The sequence below is a fragment of the Oncorhynchus gorbuscha genome, linkage group LG02, assembly GCF_021184085.1.
Source record: "Oncorhynchus gorbuscha isolate QuinsamMale2020 ecotype Even-year linkage group LG02, OgorEven_v1.0, whole genome shotgun sequence".
Taxonomy (NCBI): domain Eukaryota; kingdom Metazoa; phylum Chordata; class Actinopteri; order Salmoniformes; family Salmonidae; genus Oncorhynchus; species Oncorhynchus gorbuscha.
This window is the reverse complement of record NC_060174.1, coordinates 52,089,239-52,099,071: the sequence shown is the minus strand read 5'-3', so window position 1 is coordinate 52,099,071 and position 9,833 is coordinate 52,089,239. Positions and strand designations below refer to the sequence as shown.

General features: G+C 47.5%; 1 protein-coding gene across 1 annotated transcript in view; it reads left to right on the top strand.

Annotated features, from left to right (window-relative positions):
• The first annotated feature begins 701 nt into the window (after positions 1 to 701).
• The window catches only part of mapk8ip1a (mitogen-activated protein kinase 8 interacting protein 1a), a 19,713-nt gene continuing 10,581 nt past the window's right edge, over positions 702 to 9,833 (top strand). The window contains exons 1-5 of the mRNA XM_046312788.1: positions 702 to 1,551; positions 2,046 to 2,157; positions 3,367 to 3,717; positions 7,911 to 8,004; positions 8,567 to 9,613. Of these exons, the coding sequence (XP_046168744.1) occupies positions 1,448 to 1,551; positions 2,046 to 2,157; positions 3,367 to 3,717; positions 7,911 to 8,004; positions 8,567 to 9,613 (1,708 nt within the window). The 5' untranslated portion in view covers positions 702 to 1,447. The remainder of the gene's footprint in view (positions 1,552 to 2,045; positions 2,158 to 3,366; positions 3,718 to 7,910; positions 8,005 to 8,566; positions 9,614 to 9,833) is intronic.

Genomic DNA, 9,833 nt, shown 5'->3' with positions numbered 1-9,833 from the left:
TACAGACCTGGCTGTCTTTAAGCTATCTGATACAGACCTGGCTGTCTTTAAGCTATCTGATACAGACCTGGCTGTCTTTAAGCTATCTGATCCTGATGTCTTTAAGCTATCAGACCTGGCTGTCTTTAAGCTATCTGATACAGACCTGGCTGTTAAGCTTTACAGACTATCTGATACAGACCTGGCTGTCTTTAAGCTATCTGATACAGACCTGGCTGTCTTTAAGCTATCTGATACAGACCTGGCTGTCTTTAAGCTATCTGATACAGACCTGGCGCAGTGAAAGTGACATTCTAGCTTTCCCGTACAGTATAATTATCCTGGTTTGTAACTTGATAAAGTGAGGACAGGATTAGGATACCAAGAATAGGATATTGTGTCTATGAATGTACACAGGCCCGGGTTGTCAAACTTTTTACTGTGATTTTGCCCTCCCTTCTTTCTGGTGTATCCAGTTATAAATGGACTGTGATGTGCATGTCATGTCTTAAACAGTATTTTAGTGTGTAATGTGTGGACATGTCCACAGGGACAGCCAATCACATTAGAGGTAAATAATGTAATGCCCGCTTAGCACACTTGACCTCCTCCGCCATTTAAAAAAATGTACACCGCCGACATACGTAAGCTGTTAATTCTCTCTGCTGCACCGGCTCACACATCACGTCACAGTCTGTTCAGAGTGAGGAGAAGAAGGCGTGGGTCATTCCATGGCGTGAGAACCAACCTAAACAACAACACAATGGAAGCCATGATGTTCTAAGCAGGGCCACATACCTTCCAAATCCTCCCTCCCTCAGACCAGGGATAAAAGGGAAGAAGGCTCTAGTTCAGCACTACAGCGGCTCCATTGATCCTAGCAGTCACCACTTCCCTTCCCTCAGTCTTGCCCTCCCTGTGTACGGCTGCCTGGCCTGCGGAGGAGGAGGCAGGCAAACGGAGTAGAGCTGCATCGATTCAAGCCGCCCATCATACAGGAGGCAGGGACTTACAGGAGGAGAACCTACCCAGCTAGGGCTGATGGGCTGGGGCTTGAGCGAGTGATTGAGTCACCCGATCGCCAGTCTCTTTACTGTCCACCTGCAGCCTGCACCTCCCCCCATCCTCCTCCAGTCATTATTCTGGACCAGAGGGGGAGTACAAATACACAGAGAGGAGATAAGTGCCTGGGTGGAGCCCGTGGTGAAGAGAAGAGAGCTCTATACTGTGTGTGGGGAAAAGGAAAAATAAGCTTTCTTTAGCTTCAGAGTCCCTCTCTATCAGTGGTGTGGTGGTGTTGTTGTTGTTGTTTTTGTTGCTGATGCTGTTGCTGACGTGTGGGCCAGAGCGGATGGAGATTGAAAAGTCAGGACTGTGAATGATGCTCTGTTGAAAGGCGGAAGTGCTGTAATTGCCTGTTGAATCGACCAGTTCCTCGTCCATCTGCCTACCCTGCCCAGCCCAGCTGATGTTGCTCTACCTCAGTCTGGCCATGGAGTCCAACGAGGATGGGGAGAATTGGAGGGAGGAGGAGAATGGAGAGAAGTGGATGGAGGACCAGTGGGAGAAATGGTACAGTAGTATTTATATACTGTAGAGTTAAACCAGGGTCACATTCATTAGGGTAAAAAGTAACAAAATGTTTTTCAAAGGATAACTAAAACAAATGTTTACCAGACAAGCGTTTATTTGCCATAAAGGTCTAGACTTCCTGGCAGTGACGTACAGTGATGCTAATGTAAGAGAGCACACTTTTTCCTGTCTCTCTCGGGCCTTCATGCAAACCCCAATGCACGCCTTTTTATTAAAGGGTTCAGAGCTTTTTGATGTCAGCACAGATGGTTGTCCACCTGGTTGTGCAACTGCCACCTACCATCAGGAGTATCAAGCAGTACCTCACTAAGGTGAAAGTGTGACCAAGTCGTTTGTCTGCAGAGAGCAGACAAACTCTCTCGTTGATGTGTGTAAAACAGTGTGCTCTGCCCTCGGCTCTCAGAGATGTTGAGTGACGGCGTGGTTTGTTTTCTGTAGTGTGGTGTGATGCGGTGTGTATGTCGTGTCCTCAGGCTGACCCATGACATTAGCCTGGAGGAGTTTGAGGACGAGGACCTTTCTCAGGTCACAGAGATCACTGATGAGGCTGGAACCAGCCTTAACTACGACGACCTTGACTCTCAAGTAAGCTAATCTACATGTACACACACCAGACCTGGGTTCAAAAACAGTTTCAAAGTGTCAAATGAGCTCGGATCGCAATTTTGCGACTTTTCTATTGGTCCATTAAGCCAGGCAAGCTCAATCAAGCACAGATCAAGTATTTGAAATGATTTTGAATCGTATATGAACCCAGTGCACAGCGGGGTGCCAGCCTCAACTACGGCAACCGGGATGACCAAGTAAGCTCCTCTGCACCAGTTTCCCCTCAACAAACTCCTCCCTCCCTTCTCCGACAACACACTGCCTGACTTCGCCCTGTTGCAGTCCTGTTTTTCACAATATGAATATTCATGACAGAAGGTTGAGATATTGAGATAAATGTCGCTCCCCATTTTGTATTCTTGATGTTATTTTGGGGCTGTCGCTGTGAGATCGTAGCAGAAGCAGAAGAGGCAGTAGAATCCAGAGTTAGTAGTCCAAAGTCACTAATCAGATTAATGACTGCAGGCGGGGATGGTCCTGGTACACATGTGTTCCAGAGCCGAGTAGACCTAACATGCCACACGCCATTAAAGCCTGGCCATCGCATCCCTGGCCTCCGCCTTCAGCCCTGCAGATATTCCACTCAACGAGCTGCTAGGGTGAACTGTCATTTTAGTATGAGTCAAATGGAGAACGTCAGACCATACATTAGCTCAGGGGACGGTTGTATGGCGTTGATGTACCGTACAGCAGGTCTGTGTGCATCTTAGTATTTTGTGGTTAAAGAAATGATTCCGTATTAACATTATCTTTAGATTTGACGTCAGTGTAAAGACAGTAAGGGTGTTACATGCTGCTGTTGTATACCTCACAGAACAGAACAGTAGCCTAGCTTTGCCTGTGTTTGTTTTCATCGAGGTTTATCCTACTACAGTATGATTGAATTAGAACGGCATTACAGTGAGCATGAGCAGAGAACGAGCCACGGGCTCAGGCTGCTGATGTCATTGCCAGGCCGTGATTGACTGGCTCCCTCTCTGCTCTCCTCCTCCTCTTCCCCTCCCTTCCTTTTCTCCTCACTGAATCCTTTTCTCTCTCTCTCTCTCTCTCTCTCTCTCTCTCTCTCTCTCTCTCTCTCTCTCCACTCGCTCTCATTCTTGCTTTCTCCGCCTCCCTCCCTCTCCCCCTCCACCTCACTGAATTATTCTCTCTCTATCTGCTGCAACACTGCTGCCTGGCTCTTCCCAGGACCATGTGACGTGGCCAGCCAGTAGCGAAGCGGGGAAGGCAGACGGGCGGGGGTTCAGGGAAGTGCAGGCGGAGATGCTCCACTTGGAACTGATCGATGCTGAGGGGGAGATCCAGGAGGAAGAGGAGCACTGGGGCCTGATCCATGGTTCCCTCGGCGACCACAGACTCAACCAGGGAGAGAGAGGGGCCGTCGTTCTAACTCCTGTCAGACAGCAGCAGCCCAATGTGATAGAATTCAAATCTGCTGAACATCCAGTCGCTATGGATACGTACAGGCCCAAGAGACCCACCACACTAGCGCTGTTTCCACAGGTGCAGCCTCAGCCTCCTCAGCCTCCCAGGACTCAGGTGGGGACTGTTTATTTCTACCCTCTGTGATGACACGACATCATCACATCATCTGTTTGGTTCATATAATATTGGATTAGCTATAGAACGGGATCTGTAAAGAGGCATTAAAGGGGCTGCTTCTATATCTTCCCTGGGATGACAGGCAGATCATGTACTGTATTATAGATCATATTAGGTTTGTTTGAAATATGAGATTGGATAGGATGGGATCTGTATAAGAGCAGAATAGAAGCTGGTAGCTTAACACGCAGCACCAATTTACAGTAGAGATCCTGCTTATTTTCTCCTCTGTTTTTACAGATCGTCTGTTTGGTTTAAATAATTAATGGGAGACCAGATAGAATTGAATCGGTATAGAATGGTATCTGTGTCGAGGCAGCATGCCTTACCCAGGCACCAATATAAATATGGATTCCCTTTTAATGTAATGTAAGCAATATGTCTACAGTGTTTATTTGTTAATGTCGTTAAATGGAAATATTTTCATTTCACATTTGCAGCCACTGTATACCAGAAAATCATAAAGCTGGGATGGTTGTGGTTCTGGATCAAAGCATTGTAACAGTAGAGGAAATGTTCACGCGTGTGATAATGAATGTGCTCTCTCTCTCTCTCGACGGAGCCCATGCTTACGACTGTGTTTGTGGCATGTGCTCCGTGTGACTGCTGTCCTGGATCTTTGCTGTCTGTAAACAGCGCACCCTTCTGTCCCTCTGTGAGTCTGTCGGCTTCTCCCCGCCAGCTGAATGGCATCAGACAGGGAAGGAAGGGTGTGTGTGCTCTGCTGACTAGGGATTACGATGGAAAGGACAGGTCAGAGTCCATCAGTGTCAGTCCAAGGATAGGGCCGTTTACAATGGCGATCCTATGTAGAGTGTCTATAAACGAGTGAGGATCTGTTCACTCGCCTTTCATCCATTGCATCCTCATGTTGATCTTTATAAAAACGTCTTTGATCTTTCCCTCAGAATAGACCTCTTGCCAGAATTAGATTTTGTAGGTTAGTATTTTGTAGTAAAAAGAAAAAAGGGTTTATTATTGCTTGGATGCTTTGATACAGTCCAGTGAGCTTCAGACCTGTCTTCATTGAAGACGTATGCGACGGGGAGAGGGCTGTCATTTCTCTGGAGGAGATTTGGAATGATCTTAGTAATTGCCAACAATGCTCAGCACAGCCAAATACTCTACAGTATCTAGTAGTAGAGTGCAGACTGCAGTTTGAATGTTTGACGGTTTCATCTTTTAACCTAAGCCATTGGTAGGATTATTGTAGTGTATGTATGATATATGTACCCACCCAAACAACTCCACCCAGTTATAACTAGTTCAAATCAGGCGGAACCAGTTGAAACCGGTGATAATCAGACATAACCGCTTATAATCAGTTGCCACCAAAACATCAAGAGGCTAAACGAGGAAATGTTTCAGAGAATCTGTTTCACAAGGGCATCCACGAATGATGAGCACAATGTCTTTATGGCAGACTTCTGATTCAATTCAAAGAAGATCAGGATGAGGTGTGTGACCAGATGTCGGTTTGGATAACCTGCTACACTGACTGGTTAATCCTTACCCTGTCAAGGTCCCTTCCCATCAAATAACCTAACACCACATCCACTTTAGACTCAGACTCTGTCCGTCTGGCACTCTAGGCAGACTAAAGCAAATGCTAAAAATTATTCAAAGGATTTTGAAAGTATTTGTTTTTGAACCCAGGTGTGGCCTGCGGAGGATAGAGGGAAGCCTGGGATGTTATTCCCCTCTAGGTGGTGTAATTCCTACTTCTGGCCCTGTCAGACCTGGTCACGTGACTAACGTCTCTGTGTATGGCACCACAACATGACCTGACCTCAGAGCCCTGCTGCTGCCCGTGTTCACGCTGTGATTAGGCGAACCATGTTTGATGTCTCGCTCCTACTCTGTCTGAGTGTTAGCCTGGTACAGATGACAGAGACACTTGAGCTCAAGGACTGGGGAAACAGGTAGTGAAAGCTTGATTCAGATATTCTGGTCCCAGATCTGTTTGTGCTGTAGCAAGGCCTATTTTCACAGTCCTTGAGAATACATCCCCCCTCAAGATCAAGTGACTATAGCAGGGCTCTCCAACCCTGTTTCTGTAGGTTTTCGCTCCAAACCTAGTCTAGCGCCCCTGATTCTCGTAATAGTTAGCTGGTTGATAAACTGAATCAGGTTAGTTACAACTGGGGCAGAGTGAAAACCAAACAGGAGGCTAGCTCTCCAGCAACAGGGTTGTAAGAGCCCTGCTCTATACTATATCACACCCACTGAGGTTTCTAATGTGATCAAGGTGAACGATTACTTAGAAACTTTAGCCCCTTTGTTGAGACAAAAAAAACGGATTAGTTTGATATGTCACCATGGCTGTTGCCGTCACTATGTGTCCCACCTTGTTACATCACGCTGTTGTGATGGATGGGTTGAGCCGTGTGTGTGTGTGTGTGTGTGTGTGTGTGTGTGTGTGTGTGTGTGTGTGTGTGTGTGTGTGTGTGTGTGTGTGTGTGTGTGTGTGTGTGTGTGTGCGTGCGTGCGTGCGTGCGTGCGTGCGTGCGTGCGTGCGTGCGTGCGTGCGTGCGTGCGTGCGTGCGTGCGTGCGTGCGTGCGTGTGTGTGTATGCGTGACTATGTATGTAAGCTGCATTGGCCACACGCGTACATAGGTGCGTGGTCAATGCAGCTTATGGAGCACACGGCAGTCCAATTATCATTACAGTCATCACGGTTGTTTATTTGGGCTGAACACTTTTCTGACAATTAGGCTATTAGACGTGATGATACTACTCTAAACTATGCCGGTGCCATGTTGCCTGAGGCCTGAACAGGCCTGAATCTCTCAGAGCAATATGACTGATTATGGTGGTGTCGTGAATCGGATTACACAGTGGATGGTTATCAGTTCCCGGGGTTGGTTACTGTGGACAGGAGACCAAGGGGGAGGGTGAAGTGTACCAAAGTTTGTGAAGCTACATGAGGAGTAACCTTACCTGAGACCCGAAGACTTCAACCAAAGGGATAACAGCTACCAAAATGATAACACAGTCTTGATAAACAGTCAGTCCCATGAATTCCAAAATGTCTTATTTTCATTTCATAAATAGAACTTGGAGCGTTTCAGCATCAAACCGTTCTATCAACACAAACCCGACACACGAAAGAAACACACACACACACACCTACACACGGTTTCGCTCTCCTCCAGTTCCTGGCCATGGTAACCATGGTAACAGAGCCAGTTCCAGTGCCCAGCAGCAGCTGCATCACGACTGTGAGTCAGCATCATCACTGTGACTGGTCTCTATGACAGTGTGCTGCTGTGTAGTCTAACAGTCTTGACTTCCTCTTTATTGGCTAGCTCCTGATTCCTCTTCCTGGCAGCCGGATCAAATTGTGATGATATGTGAGATGATGTCATCGGGGCTTGGTGAAGCCAGCGCCATATATTTAGATGGCTGTGATCTTGCGTTACCGTAGTCCAAAGCCTCGTTCATCACTTGGCTGCAGGAAGCCTGGAACAGAGGATAGGACTGGGTAGATGATTGACAGCTGAGACAAGTCATTGATCATAGAGCTGCTTGGCTAGAAAAGGGCTGTGGACTGACTGGGCGGTAATAATAGAGAATAGAGAACAGCCGTCTTCTTAGGCAGAACAACCACTCATGCGTTTTAACAGCCACTCCTTTGTGTGTGTGTGTGTGTGTGTGTGTGTGTGTGTGTGTGTGTGTGTGTGTGTGTGTGTGTGTGCGTGCGTGCGTGCGTGCGTGCGTGCGTGCGTGTGTGTGGACGTGTCTAACTATTCTTGTGGGGACCAGGAGTCTAATGCTATTTCTATGGGGTTTAGGGTTAAGGTTATAATTAGGGTTAGAATTATGTTTAGGGTTAGGAGCTAGGGTTCATTTGAGGGTTAGGTTTTTAGGTTAGGGTTAAGGTTGGGGTTAGGGTAAGGGTGAGAGTACAGGTTAGGTTTAGGGTTAGGGGTTTGGGAAAATAGGATTTTGAATGTGACTGAACTGTGTGTCCCTACAAGGGTAGCTGTACAGACTGTGTGTGTACACACACTCTTAAAGGGTGATGTAAAGTTGATCAAATAAAAGTTACATCTCATTATCTTTCTCACCTCTCTCGCTCTTCCTATCTCTCAATCTTTACCTCTCTCTGTCTGTAATATCGTTGTAGGACAAGGATACAATTAACAACAACTCATTTGGAAAGAAGGACACATGGAAGGAGAATCTGTCAAACTCAAACTCCTCCTCCCCCCACATAACAGGTGAGAATGGGATATTCACTGGTTTAAACCATATACTGTACATGTATACAGTACTTTCTTGTGAGAGTAATACCAACATTAACTTTGAACAAGGCAGCAACGTTTCTGTCCGCGGAAGCGGAAGCGGAAGCGTTTAGAAAATGACAACTTTCAGTGGCATTTTTCTCGACATTTTTATTTCATCTGTGTCAATGAGCACAATGTAATTGCACATACAGTATGTCAACACTACAGTACGGTATTTATTCAACTCCAATCCGCTAATCCCTTCATAAGGTGACCCTGACATGAACACTCACGGTCACAGTCCTTCAAATGTTCAAGAAATAGAAAATATTAAAAGCCCAACATCTTCGGCGTTCTCATACTTCAGGATGATACACACAATCAGAACATGGTTGGCCAGGAAACCCAACAAATGGCTCTCATCCTGTAACACTTTCCCATGCAGCATGGATACTGTTACTGTAGCTGCATCCCTTATAATCCTTCAGCAGTTCGAGGCCTAGTTAATCATCTTTTGTTTTTGCTTGTGCTGTTGTTTTGTTTGTGTGTGTTAAAGGCGATCTGACACCCACTAAGGAGCAGGTCAACGATGAGTCTAAAGTCCAGCAGCACAACGATGGCTCTGTGGCCAAACAACCCCAACACAGAGGTAGAGTACCAGAGAAGGCAGTCAAGGCATACAGCAAGGACTACTCCACGTTCATCTCACATGGACCGACAGAATCACGGGGCAGGCGGCGTGACGCAAAGCAGCGGGATAAGAAGTCCTCCACTGCTCCGCACAACCGGACGACAGCAGCAAAGCCGAAAGCAGACAGCGTGAGAGACAAAGCTGTGGATGGGGATAGGGATGGGAGCAGGGGGCGAGGAGGACAGGGGCATGGGCGGGGGTGCTGCAGTGAGGAGGAGCGCCAGCCAGAAGCCACGCAGGAGATCTACCTGACACCGGTACACCAGAAGAACACAGACACTGACTGTCCAGACTCTGACCGTCCCTTCCTGTCTCAGAGCAGCGAGGGCAATCGCATGTCAATCAGCTCTGACGCGGAGGGACCCCCAGCGTACACAAACACTGCCCTCCCCAACCGAACAAACCCCTCTATCAGCGAGGAGGACGAGGTCTACCTGCACCCCCCTGCACCTCCTCCACGTTCCTTCTCCATCTCCTCATGCTTTAGGCCATCTGACAGTGAGGGAGGGGAGCGGGAAAGGGGGTTGTGGGACAGGGACTCTAAGTCTAGCTCTAAGGGTGAGTCGGGGGGGTCGGGGGCCCTGCGGACTGCACACGCTCAGAGCTCCGAGGCCGATGGCCTCTCCTATGACTCTGTTAAGTACACCCTAGTGGTGGACGAGCACGCCAAGTTAGAACTGGTGAGCTTGAAGCAGTGCTACCAGAGCTACAGTGATGAAAGCGACACAGAGACGGTATATGAGTCAGCCAACGAGGAAGAGGACTATGAGGTGGATCACAGCGAGCTGAAGAGAGAAAGGAAGTCATCACGTCTGTCGAGGGCTTCTTCGTCCTCTGAGGCAGGAGTTGGCGGGGGACCTCGAACACGCAAGTTCCGCAATGTGTTTGTGAACAGACATTTACATTCCTCTGGTGAGTTTTGTGTGGCTGGCTGCTGCCAATTACCCTTATTTCCCCCTGAGGCAGACCTGGCTCAGGATAAAGCTCATACTCAATTGTGTTGTAAATTCATTGAAACCGTGTTTACCTTTCTGAACACAAAGAGCTGAACTTACTTTCTTAATTCAAAGGAATTACAGAAGTTAGAATGCCCCATTTAACATGATTGAAAGACACTAAATTCAGCAAAGTG